General features: G+C 48.1%; 1 protein-coding gene across 2 annotated transcripts in view; it reads left to right on the plus strand.

Annotated features, from left to right (window-relative positions):
- The window catches only part of NISCH (nischarin), a 35,605-nt gene that overhangs the window by 12,933 nt on the left and 9,172 nt on the right, over positions 1-13,500 (plus strand). Inside the window, exons 4-15 of one of the 2 annotated variants that reach the window (XM_080926278.1) lie at positions 214-262; positions 1,315-1,478; positions 1,757-1,852; positions 3,235-3,330; positions 4,252-4,404; positions 5,349-5,417; positions 5,802-5,987; positions 6,148-6,276; positions 7,892-8,005; positions 8,308-8,419; positions 12,274-12,398; positions 13,319-13,368. In XM_080926278.1, the coding sequence (XP_080782404.1) occupies positions 214-262; positions 1,315-1,478; positions 1,757-1,852; positions 3,235-3,330; positions 4,252-4,404; positions 5,349-5,417; positions 5,802-5,987; positions 6,148-6,276; positions 7,892-8,005; positions 8,308-8,419; positions 12,274-12,398; positions 13,319-13,368 (1,343 nt within the window). The other variant, XM_080926279.1, reaches the window with a different exon arrangement.

A 13,500-nucleotide genomic window follows, 5' to 3' on the forward strand; every position in this document is an offset into this window, starting at 1 on the left:
CACTCACGCAGAACATCATGAGATGGTTCTTGTGATTGTACAGTTCTCAAGCGTGAGTTTTGTAAGCCACAGTGTCTCATTGCAGTGTCAAAAGATTGGACACTCCTAAGATCTAGCGTTGGCCCTCCAGAAGCCGACTGAGTAGGTAGCAGTGTGTGTGCATCCAGGGATGGGCAGGCAGATGTCTAACTACAGGGCTTGTTTTCTCCACAGGAAGTAAATGGTATCACTGCAGCACTGGCTGAGGAACTCTTTGAAAAAGGTACATAGCCATTGGTCCTTGAAATGCTAGGGGCCGTTTGCCTTATCTAGTAGGTAGCCGAAGGCTCAGGTTAGCACGGAACTCATCTGTTAGGTCCTATCCAGGTACAGCCTCTTTGAAGGTGTCAAGTCCCTGGCCCTGGTCCCCAACCAAGTCTACCCACCTCCTTGCCCTGCAGGTGAAGATCTACAAGCCTTCATTCTTAAGACTTACTAACATTGTTATTTTGTCTTATTATCATTATGGGGTGTGTGTGTGGGCACATGTGTCACAACACACATATGGAGGTCAGAGGACAACTTGGTAGAGTCAGTTCTCTCCTTCCACCTTTATGTAGGTTCTGGGAATCAAACTCAGATAGCCAGGCTTGTGTAAGGTGAGTGTCTGGGACTCACCCAAGTCTCAGGATCTCTTTCCAAGCCACATGGGGTGTTGAAAGGTGGCTGGCATGCTGCCATCTTGCACCTGATTTGTCCTTGCTTGGAAGTGTTCAAACCGTAAATAGAAGTCAGTCTTGGGTCATAGTCTTACCACAGAACATAATAACAGTAGCTGGCTTGTAGTGAGCAACCCCTGCCAACGATCTCACGTTTAACATTTACTGTCTTCCCTGAAGTAGAGGTAAGGGTGGGATGCTAGTGGTCAGAGGCCCAGAAACCTGATAGAAGAAGCAGCTTAAGGACTAAACGCTGACATCTTAAATGACCTTAGTGTCTGCATATTAGAGGGTACAGTGTAGTTGTGATACCCAGAGCACTGCCTTTCTCAGCCTTATCTTGGCTCAGTCAGTATCTTAGATCTCTAATCTTCTGGATGACTCCCCACTCCCACAACACACCCCTCCTTTCTCATCATGTGTCTAGTACTGTCCTATGCCTAGTCGAGCTCCAAAGGGCTGCTCATGTACTTAAGACTAGCTTTTCGTGGTGGGTGGGTGCATGTTATAGGTGCTTGCTGCATGTGTATTGACTGTGGGCTTGGTGCTCATAGTGCCCTGGCTATACGGTTCCTGGGACTGGGGTTGGACTTACGTTTGGGTTTGACTGTTACAGGAGAACAGCTTCTAGGAGCCGGAGAGGTCTTTGCCATCAGACCCTTGCAGCTCTATGCTGTCACACAACAGCTGCAGCAGGGAAAGCCAACTTGTGCCAGCGGTGATGCCAAGACTGACCTTGGACACATCCTGGACTTCACCTGTCGCCTTAAGTACCTTAAGGTAAAGATGTAGCTGCTTAGCTGTGGAGAGTCACTTGGCTCCCAGTTCTAGCTGAGTGTGAAGGAGACCAGGGCTTGGGGTGTTCAGTAGATGAAAGGGGCCTAGTGTTCTTGATACTGTGCTTCTGCCTGTGAGCACCAGGGGGCATCATGGCCCACTGTCTCAATACTGTTGAAGTGGTCAAAACTTTTGAGCTTGACAGCTGCTGCCACAGTGACCCAAACGTGCAGATGGAAAAGGTATTAGCATCCCTAATTTAAATCCATCTGTGGCCTCAGGTTTCTGGCACAGAAGGACCTTTTGGGACCAGCAATATTCAAGAGCAGCTCCTGCCCTTTGATCTTTCAATATTCAAGTCTCTTCACCAGGTGGAGGTAAGGCCACGCTGCAGGCGAACGGGCAGGGCTGGGCCCTGCACAGCAGCATCTTGTACCTATTGTCTGTATGTAGGATGGTTGTGATAGCAAGGCACTGTGTTGCTTTCATACTTGGCAATGGATTGGCAGATTCTATCCAAGAAAGTCAAACCCCTCTAAAGAAACCTTTTCTGTCCTCAGCTGGTTGCAGACCTCCATCCCTATTGTAGGCCACAGGAAGTATTAGATAAGCAGGAGGCTGCAGCCGAGTCCCTCTGGCCTCTCTAGAGTCAGGGACAAGTGATATTCAGGTAGAAGTCACAGAAATCATCCTAAAGGCCAGAGAGAGGCAATTCCAATTGTTTGTTTTCAAGTCAAAGGGCCTTGAAGGCTCTTTGCCCTCTAGGGTACCCACAACTAACAAGAAATGCCTTATCTTACTTCCTACTGAATGCTGGTTCTTAACACTAATTTTGTTATCATTTTTTAAAAGAACGGGAGTTAGTAATGAACCACCAAAGCTGCTTTAAACCATGTGTTTCCTGAGCTAGTTTTATGTTCAGCCTTCTCTCCTCTGTCCATGTTTACTTGGCCAAGTCTCCCCAGCTGTTCTGTGAAGTAGAGATGCTTTTGTTCAGTTTACAGTCGAGGAAACTGAGGCTTAGGAAGATGAGCTTTGGCCAGGAGACTGAATTTGAACTCCAGAGGCCTGTTCCCATTGACCTGTTCTTACTGAGGACAGAGGGACAGTTGGGAAGGCAGAAGAGATGCTCCAAGTACTATGAAGGAAACCCCCTTGTTCTCCAGCTTTGATTCCTATGTCCTATTTTCTTTGTGACTTGGCAACCCAAGATGTCCCTTAACCAGTGAAATGGAATTTGTATCTCATAACATGAGGGTCCATTTTTGAGGCAGGGTTTCATTGTGTAGCTCTGGCTGTCCTGGAACTCACTGTGTAGATGAGTCTGGTCTTGAACTCACAGAGATCCTCCTGCCTCTGTTTCTGAGTGCTGTGATCAGAAGTGTTTGAAACTATGCCTAGCTAAATGCCTTTCTTACTAGATGCTTAAAACTGTTAATTTGTTAAGTAACACCAGGAAATAAAAAAGACCCAGGTTGGTTGGTTGGTTGGTTGGTTGGTTGGTTGGTTGGTTGGTTTGAGACAGTATTTCTCTGTGTAGCCCTGGCTGTCCTGGAATTTGCTCTGTAGACCAGGCTAGCCTAGAACTCAGAGAACTACCTGCCTCTGCCTCCTGATTGTTAGGATTAAATGTGTGCACTACCATAGCTGCCACTGAAAGAGGCCAGGTTTTGAGTCACCTCTTATCAAAGGAATGCCTAATTTCTGGGGTTTTGAGGCTTCCAGATGCCATTTCTGAAACAGCTGTTCTTTGTTCCAGATAAGTCATTGCAATGCCAAGCATATCCGAGGGCTGGTCACCTCCAAGCCAACCTTAGCCACAATGAGTGTTAGATTCTCAACAACCTCAATGAAGGTGAGATCTGCCTTTGTGTGTCTGCCTGGAGCCTGGCCTCTGGGCACAGCCTTTGTTAGTGAACCTTATGGTCTTTCCTCTGAGCCCAGCAGCCCTGACTTAGCACTCATTTGTCTCTCATCCTCCGAGGTTGGGAAGAAAAAGATTGGGCCTTGTCTGGGCATGAGTAACAACCAGCTGCTAATGTCAGAAGTTTCTTTTATCAATTTGTGGGTGTCATCATCATAGTGTTAAAATCCTCCCTTAGTATAGAGACCGTACATAGTAGCAAATTTATGACTTAGACATCTGCTCAAATTTTGGGTTTATTGGAAATTCTTTCTCCTAAGGCCACTGACTGAAAGGAAGAAGCTGTAGGGAGAGCGAAGTGTAGGTGCCTTGTCCCTTGGGAGGTATTCCTTGCCTCATGGCTAAAGGAACCCAGGCTGATCCCTAAGAAAATGTTGTAGACATCAAAAGTCAAACCATGGAGAACTGCCTCCCTCTCCTTTGGTGATCCATGCTCTGTGTTGTTACTCTCAGCAATGATTCTCTCCCTGTGAAGTCATGGCTAAGGGATTTGCTGTCTTCAGTAGACACCATTCTGAAAGCATGGTTGCCTGGCAACATCATGAATTAGCTTTTCAGTCTCTGCCAGTTAAGCCAGGAAAGATATCACTCTATAGCAGAAGCCCGTGAGGGCTTGACTAGCATTTATTCTTGAAGTCACAGGACCAGAATACACTCAAGCTGCTGGTATGCTAAGCCCTTCAGTTATTTCACAACTGCTTAAAGACACAGACACCAAAACCCCTGTTAATGCAAGCTCATTTCCACATGCTAAATATGCTCCAGCTCTTCCTTAAATTTTGCAACTATAGCATGTTCTGCTTAGTGTTGCGTGAGGACCCACGTGTGCGCTCAACAGATGTTCCTTTGCAGGAAGTTCTTGTTCCTGAAGCCTCGGAATTTGATGAGTGGGAGCCTGAAGGCACAGCCCTTGAGGGGCCTGTGACCGCCATCATCCCAGCATGGGCAGCTCTGACTACTCTAGACCTGAGCCACAACAGCATCTCTGGGATCGACGAGTCTGTGGTATGATTGTAGCAACCTCCCAAGGCTTTCAGACTGTTCACACCCTAGGAATGGCTATTATAATTTGACCTTTTTTCTAAAGGATTCCCCAAAAATCTATATTCAGTATTCTATATGTTGTTTGTAGTTTTAAATTTTTTAAATGAGGGTATTTTAAAATAGTGAGTTGATTCATAAAATCAAGTGAAGCATTATGAACTATGCATACATTTAATATAGCCATGGTAAGTGATACTATTCAGTCCTAAGAAATAGCAGAAAACTCATTTCCTAGAATACAGGTGTGCCTGTGTTAGAGTGACATTCCAAAGACCTTTAAGAGTGTGATTCTTGGGCTGAAGAGATGGCTTAGAGGTTAAGAGCACTGACTGCTCTTTCAGAGGTCCTGAGTTCAATTCCCAGCTACCACGTGGTGGCTCACAACCATCTGTAATGAGATCTGATGCCCTCTTCTGGTGTGTCTGAGGGCAGCTACAATGTACTCAAATACATAAAATAAACAAATCTTTAAAAAAAAAAAAAAAAGAGTGTGATTCTTAGCTAGATGGTATCAGCACATGCCTTTAATCCAAATACTCAGGAGCCAGAGGCAGAAGGATATCTCTCTGAGTTTGTGGCTGGCTTGGTCTACAGAGAGAGTTCTAGGACAGAGAAACCCTGCCTTGAAAAACCAATTATAATGGCGTGATTCTTTTTGTGCTCTGTGGTAGTGGGCAGGGTTAAAAAAGAACATGCTCCCCTGCCTCTCTGGGAAGTACCATTTGTATTACTTAAGCAGCTTGTTCTATCCAAATTGTGGATTCTTTTGGATGTCTGCTGATGGGACGGTGGGAGGTGTCAGGGAGAAAGACTGCCGACTGGAAATCCATGTTCAGTCAGCAGGTGCAGGAACTGTGTATGTCCAGCCTCTTTGAGTAATGCTGAATATTCTTTTCTCTCATAAGAAACTGATCCCAAAGATTGAGTACCTGGACCTGAGTCACAATGGAGTACTAGTTGTGGACAACCTGCAGGTAATGTCTGCACACAGCTCTCTAGGGACTTGCTCTCCAGGTGGGTCCAAAGGTTGAAGAAGCTTCGTACCAGAGGGCTGGTAAGCATAGGCTTCCAGGGATGCACCGACTGTTGCTCTAGCTCCCAAGTGTTAGTAAAGCTGAGAGCTTGCAAACCGAGTGTGATGATGATAGACAGGCTGATTTTCAGTGTTCACCCCTAACCTGCCTACATGGGATACAGGAGGTTATGGCATAGAAAAGAGGGAAAAGGGCCTTCCCTTCTCAATAGTTGTCAGAGGACTTACAAAGCTGCCTCATATACTGGTTCATTGGTCTAAAGGGCACAGTGACCTCTCTGGAGGACTGACCTCTACTGCCACCCTGTTTCTTTTGCTACTACAGCACCTATACAACCTTGTGCATCTTGACCTGTCCTACAACAAGCTCTCCTGCCTGGAAGGCGTGCACACTAAACTGGGCAATGTCAAAACCCTAAACCTGGCCGGCAACTACTTAAAGAGTCTGAGCAGTCTGCACAAACTCTACTCCCTGGTTAATCTGGACCTCAGAAACAACCGGATTGATCAGGTGAGCCCCACTCCTGAGGACCTTGGGGATCTAGGATTGCTGAACCTTGTTGAAGATAAGCAAACCAATAGAATTCTGTTCACTCAAAAGCAGCCATCAAATATATAGTCTGTTGCTGAGGTGTTAGAAGAAAGGGCCAAATGGCACTGATGTCTTGCAGTTGGATGAGATCAAGAGCATAGGCAACCTGCCGTGTCTGGAGCATGTGTCCTTGCTGAACAACCCTTTGAGCATCATCCCTGACTACCGGACCAAGGTGCTTTCCCAGTTTGGAGAACGAGCCTCTGAGGTAAGCCAGAACCAGTAGCAGAGCCCAGAGAGACTGGTAGGGTAAATCCAGTCTGTCTGCAAAGGTAGAACAAGGTAAGGCTGTCCGCTCTGCCCTTGTCTGCTTCCAAGGGGTGTCTGCTCTTCATGTCTATACGTCCACTGCTCCCTATGAGAATACTCCCTGTAGTTTCTACTCCTCTCTCATCAGTTGCTTATTCCCTGGCAGGCTTCACTTGTGCCAGACCTTCAGGCTAGGAGGGCTTCAGAGGCACAGAAGGATTGTTTTCAATTCTTAAAGACTACATTGCAATCTGGGCAGCGGTTGTTCACACCTTTAATCTCAGCACTCAGGAGGCAGAGGCAGGCAGATCTCTGTGAGTTCAAGGCCAGCCTGATCTACAAAGCAAGTTCCAGGACAGCTAGGGCTACACAGAGAAACCCTGTGTCAAAACACAACAGCAACAATGATGAAAATAACATTGGATATTTTAGGCAAGGGGCCTAGAATAAGATGCCTGACATTATATGTAGGATTTTATTTAATTTATCTAAGATGCCTGAAATTATCAGTTTCTTGGGCAGCTAGTAATTCTGGTGCTTGACTATAAGCCTTGAGATTTTTTTTTCCTTTACTGGGTAGTCTATGCTGCCTACAGGCTCTGACTGTACAGGTGGCACCATGCTAGCCAAGCAGGTCCTTACCCTAGGGTGCTTTTTTCCCTCAGCCTCCAGCAGGCTCTATCCCCATTCCCATTCTCTCAGTCCCTAGAACTCATTTTCTTCAGATCCCTGGCTAGAAGACACCCCAGACTCTGTTTGCATTTCTCTCTAGCCTTCTCTGTCCTCACCATATTCTCTGTCACTTTGTCCATATCGACCCTGAGATAGTTACTATAAGATGTCATCTCTTGCTGGAGATGATTGCTTATGCCTGTAATTCCAGAACTCAAGATCTGAGGCAAGAGGGTTACCCGTGATTTCAAGGCCAGCCTGGGTGACAGAGTGAGACACTATCTTAAAATAGATAAGTAAATGAGTAAATAAATGGAGAAAGATAGAAAGAAAGAAAGGAAGAAAAAGAAAAGAAAAAGGAAGAAAAAAAGAGGAAAGGGGGAGGGCAGATGAAAAGGCTGTCTTCCCTTTTTGACTCCAGAGCTGGAAAGCCTTCCTGGCCCCACAGTATCTGCACCTGTCTGGCTCTTTGGGTGTCCTTCATGTGTCCTTTCTACCTGCATGCCAGTCTACAGCTCTTCCCGTTTACCCAGAACAGAACTCCTGCCTTCTTTCATTTAGTGTATCTTTACCCCTGTAGTCCCTTGTCCAGAAAGTTCTTTTCTTATTCTTTGACAGTTCTGAGTTCTGCCTATAAGTAGGAGCTCAGTACATTCACTTCCTTCTCTTGAGTCCCAAGAGGCTTCTGCCCCTCTTAGTGGAGAGGGACTCCTAAAGATCTGTTAAGCAATGTGGGATCTTCATGGGCCATCTAAGGTGGTTTCTTCAATACTTAATGTGGTGGTGAGGCGCCTCCCTTAGTTCCCAGTATTTTCTTGGGGCCAGTCTTCAGCAGGATCCCACCATTCTCCCAATATGCTTTGCCAGTCTCCATATTGTAAGCTATTTTCTGGACTCTCTAGATCTCTCTAGATGGTGTCGCAACCACAGAGAAGGAACTGGACACTGTGGAAGTGCTGAAGGCAATTCAGAAAGCCAAAGATGTCAAGTCCAAACTGAATAACACAGAAAAGAGGGTGAGCATTTCAGGGATCCAGCCAAGGATGGAGCTTTTCTTGGGGAAACTGATCCGTGGAATCCCTCGGGGATCTCTGATCATTAGTGCCCCATGCCCTATCCCCTACCCCCTATCTATGAAACCTTAGACTGGATCCTCATGTGCGCTATGGTAATGGTACTTTCCATGTGGTTTGTGAGATCATTTTCAACATCCTTTGGTTGGAAGAACGTTGAGCTCTTTCCTGTACATCCCTAACCTTAGCAGATCTGTTTTTCCTATACCTTTTACCTCCTGGACTAATTCAGTTCTCTTTCTCAGGTTGGTGAAGACTTCCGGTTCCCAGCTGCTTCCTGCATCAGACCCGGCAGCTCTCCTCCCTGTGCAGCTCCCGCCTCGGTTTCCCTGCCTCAGCCGATCCTCTCCAACCAAGGTAATCATGAACAGTTCTTGCTCCCAGCTGAGCTGCTCAGCTCTGCCTGGACCACAGGCAGGGCTGTGCTTGAGAGAAATGCTGGCACCTGCTTCCTACAGGCTCGGGCACAGGGAGGGTGGCACTTTTTGCAGGCTGGCTCCTTGGGTGGCACATGGCAGGGAGGTGCCTGGCCTGATTATCACATCCAGTTCCTGTAGGTTACCATGGGGGTGTTGGAGAGAACTGAGCAGGCTCGGGCTGTTGATTCATATGAATCCATTCCCCTGTGCCCATCATGGGCAGGTCAGCTTCTAGAAAATCAGGCCTTGTTTGGAGCCATTGACCCCATATGGAGAGTTTTTATTGTTGTGATGCCTCTGTGGCATTCAAGGTATGGCCAAACCCCAAAATACTGCATTTATGGAACCAAGATGGGCTGCCTGTCCCCATGGACCCATGGAAGAACAGTCCTTTTCGTCTGTGAGCATTTTCAAAGGGCTTTCACCTCTGAACCCAGGCATCCTCGGAGATGAGTGAGTGAACCAGGTGCCATGAGCGTGGCTGCTGGCCTGGCCCCAACGGAAGAGGGGCAGGTATGCCGTCCCAAGTGGAGCTGAGGCTCGGGACACTCAGGAAAGAACGCCACCCGCCCAGGCTCCTGGAGACGCAGAACTTGGTGTGAGGTCTTGGGAAACTAGTTTGGCCTTAGATTTTAAGAGCCAGAAATATATTTCTACTCCTTAATCTGGTGACCCCACTGGAGGAAACTTCTCTAGAGATGGCTAAAACACTGGGGAAAGGGAAGTTCTCCCCACTAGCACCATCAAACTGTGGTGTGCACACCAGGAGGGCAGGGAAAAGCAGCTGTGCCACAGAACCCTCTGAAGCAGTCCTGTTAGGGAGAGAAGACTGAGCTGCAAAGAGACAGCACTTGCTGATGTTGAGGCGGAGCCCAGAGTGCAACAGCCTGAGTTACGACAGTGATGCTCAGAAGAGAAGCCATGAAAATGGAATGGTAGAGCTAGGTGCTAGCACATTCACCCCATTGGCTTTGTCAAACTTTTGATGAAAGTTTTGATTTTTTTTTGTTTGTTTTTTCATAAAAGAGGAAGTAAGTTTGAGTCTCTGTGAGGAAGTTTCCCTGACCTCTCTTTATATCCTCATAGTACTAATGATACTACATAGAAAGCATGCAATCATAGACTCTGGGGACAGGGCAATAGGTCCAGGACATAACCTGTTCTAGCATTTGTTGAATCAGTGTGTTCATGCATGGGTGCATGGGTGCTGTGTGCATGCATGGGTGCATGGACAAGCAAATGAAGAGCAAGTTGGCCAAGAGCAGATCCTGGCTAGGCAGGAGGAATGGGTGTTTCCTCCAGGCCACAGCTCCAGCAGCCACTGTTCCTTGTGGTGTTGAAGTCTCTGCAGCAGCCTGGGGCAAGCCTCATCTACCCCCTCCTTGCTGCCCTTTCACCCCAGGGTGCTCTGTAGTCTGCCCCCCTTCCCAGTCACTGGACACTGAGAGATGTTGTCCCATATTTACACCTCTTGTAAATAAAACTACAGTGGATGTCTTTGTGTGCACATCTCTTTCCTTTGGGTGAGAAATGACAAAGGTCAGACCCTGTCTGAGGACTCCTGGTGTCCCCTATCCCATCTGCTGAGTGGCCCTTTCTGACCACTTGTTTATACAGGCCATGGTCCAGGAAGGAAGTGGACAGACTGTCCTGTCTGCATTTCCTCATGCCCAAACAAGGCTGGGGGGTGAGGGGGTAGTGGCTTTTTTTTTTTTTTTTTTTTTTTGTCCTCACAAATGTGAGGCACCCACATACATATATGTGTGTTTGGCCATGTGTTACTGGCGCTGGCCTGGATGGACAGGAATTTTTCTGTGTGAGAACAGCTCTACTAACCTACTGTGGGCACTCAAGGCCTGCCTGAGGGTGCTGTGGGACCCAGTTCTCTGGTCATCACAGCTGCGAGGGCAGTGGAAGATTGACAGGGTCAGTGTCCACAATGCCAGAGTTCATTCCCCAGCCCTGTCAGGAGGCTGAGATAAAGGCTGTGCTATAGGCGTGATTAGAAGCAGGCAGCTGAGTTCCTGTTCCATTTTCCTGGCCCTGAGATCCCAAGCAACTTGTAGCCTCGTGGAAGCTGTTTTCTCAACCATAGAGTGGATACGTCCTAACATCATCGATTTTAAGATGCACACATTCCACCCTGTGACTTCTCTGAAATTGAGATGCGTCTTTCAGTCAGTGGCGTCCCCTAGTTGCTGTCAGCCAGCTGGTAATCGTGATGGAGCCGTGGGAATACCTTCCGTGGACATCTGCTATGACCAGGATGGCACCTTATCCACACATAGATTTGATGAAATGTGGTAAATAACAAGAGGTGCGCGTGAGCTGATGCTGGGGAAGTGCTGGCACTGCCGAGGCCAAACAGGACGAGTCGGTAGGGGCTGCTTCCTGTAGCCTGAGCTGGGTTCTAGGAAAGTACCTCTGAGAACATGGAGCCACTTGGGGACACGGGCTCTGTGCCTATAGAAGAATGAGGTAGAACAGTTTGGGAATACTTCTAGGACTGCAGCAGAGGTGGTATCAGGTGAATTGTGAAAGATGGGTTGGGTTAAGATATTTCAGCAGCAGGGGCAACATCAGCAAAGCCTGGGGTGCTTGGTGCATGTCTGTGTGCTTACCCCCTTCCTGCCTCACAGCCTCTGCAGCTTAGCTTCATGGGGGTATCTGGGCTTGGGCTGCCTGCTTACCCTTTGGGCAGAGACCTGGGCTTTGTGAGTTGCCCTGTTGTAGGCAGTAGTCCAGCTGAACATGATACATGTGGGGCTCTCAGGGGTACATTTGATTGGGCCAGGTGGCTGTTTAGTAACAAAGCCAGGCTGTGGAGGGATAACTCTTCTAGACCAGTCAGCTGCAGTTTGAAACATGTTGGGTGCTGTTGTTTTTGTTGTTTATTGTTTTGTTAGTCCGTGGGGAGGGGGAGATTCCTCCTCAACTGATTGCAAACTGGGGTGATGTAATGGCTGCAGACAGGATATTCATACCATACCTTAGTGCAGCTTCAGTAAGCGGTGCATTTCAGGTAAAGTAGGAGGTAGTATAGGGCAGTCAGCAGGGCTCCCTGAGAAAGCCGTCCTGTGGGTGCAGTCCCAGCTGTGCTCAGCACTGAAGGGATGAGTCTGCAGGATCCCGGCGAAGGGGCTGTGCCTGGAACCTGTGAGCCCCTCAGAGATACCAGATGCGAGCACAGGCTCACTTGTCCTTTCTTTGGACAGTGTTCCAGTATGTCCAAGGCTATTGATAAATACATCAGCAAAATGTTTTTCTGACCGGTAGAGCACCTTGTTTTCCAGTACCCACGTCTTCCTAGTTAGGCTGGGCCAGGCTGCGTGGTCTAACCTTGCCACAGCAAGAGAAAAGGTGGTCTCCTGTTTCTTTGTGCAAGCGTTGTTTTATATGTTGTATCCATTGGTTCTTCTTCCATGGAATGTCTGTTCATATTCTATACGTTCTCTTCCAGTTTTGAAGCAGCTTGCTCCCATTTTTGTCACCTGTAAGGGCTCCTTATAGATTGAGACAGAGATCTTTGTCTACACCCCAGGCACTTGTTTTGTCTGTGCTGTTTCCTGTCTTTGGAATGTACTCTAGAGGTTTCCCTGCTTCTCTGCTCAGGTAGCCTCTCACTCACACGCGAGAACAGCCACTGCTCCATCCTGAGTTACTGAGGAGCTACTGAATTACTGCGTTTCTTTTCTGTGGGTCTGGCTAGCGCCTGGCCATGCTGTGAGCCCAGGCCTAGCCTCTTCTTGAACAGCTGCTCTTCCTGCCCACCTGCCCGCCCCATCTCCGCAGGTATCATGTTCGTACAAGAAGATAACCTGTCCAGCAGCTTCTCATCCACTGATAGTCTGCCGCCCGATGACCAGCCCTTTGCCCAAGAGTTTGCCAACTCCTCGGGATCTAACCCCACAAGACAGGTAATGCCCTCCCCTACTCCTGAGGACTCTTTTTCTCAGCCATGCTGCTGCTGTCTGACATTGTTCACACTGAGGTATGGCCTGGTTAGGGTGAGGCACATGTGGGGAGGACTTCTGGGTACTTTGTGTGTGGCGTAGTCTTTCTCTTGGATATGTCTCTAGTTAAGGGTTTGAGTTTGGCCTTCTCCACCCCACAGGAACAGCAGTACTTTCTCTTAGACCCTGAGGGAAAGGGAAGGTGGGCATTTTTGTGGAGGCACATGGAAGCTGGATGTCCAAGGGGAATCTCTTTTAATGCCTAGCACCCCACAGGCCACTCTGTCCCTTCTCACATGTCACTATAGTGGTCTGAGCAGTGTGACTCCAGCTCTTTGTAGTTGCTATCTAGGCTTTTGGGACCCATTTCTGTGTCCCTTGGAAAGAAAGATGAAAATGGAGTGCCTTGATGTGCCCTCGATGCCTGGACCTTTCTGTTCCGCTGTTCTGCAAGCTAGGGTCATGTCATGTGACGCTAAGACAGTTTACAGAAGTTCTGTCTGTCTACCTCCTGAAGACTGACACCTTAAGGAGAACTAGGTCCTTGACCTAGTCTTACCTGGTATGCAGGAAGCACTGAGGGCCTTGCCAGAACCAGTTTTCATCATGTGCACTGCTGCCTGCCTGGGGCCAGACCAAACAAAGCACCTGGTCCCTTGGGTGGCACAAAGGTCCCCAGATGCCAGACATCCGTGGAAACGGGCTCTGATCCATTGTTGTGCATGTAAGTCAGGTGAGACAGGCGGGAAAGCAGCAAGGTTCTGAGCTCACCCAGAGTGGTCTATGGAGGTAACGAAGCAGCTTTACAGGCAGCCTCAGGCCTGCACCCCGTGAGTGCTAGGAACTGCTGCAGCAGGTGAGCTCATTCTTTTCTCCTCTGTCAGGTGGCCTCTGAAGATTTAAGGGATGTGCCAGGAGCTGTTGGCGGTGTGAGGTAAGGAAGAGGAGTCAGTGGGGCCAGCTGCACGTCTTCTGTGTTCACTAGTGCAGATGGAGCGCCAGTGTTGCCCGTTCACAGAGGTCTCTAATCAAGTGCAGTTGAGATGAGCTCCATCTATCTGCTTTC

This window comes from Micromys minutus, assembly GCF_963924665.1.
Source record: "Micromys minutus genome assembly, chromosome: 12".
Taxonomy (NCBI): domain Eukaryota; kingdom Metazoa; phylum Chordata; class Mammalia; order Rodentia; family Muridae; genus Micromys; species Micromys minutus.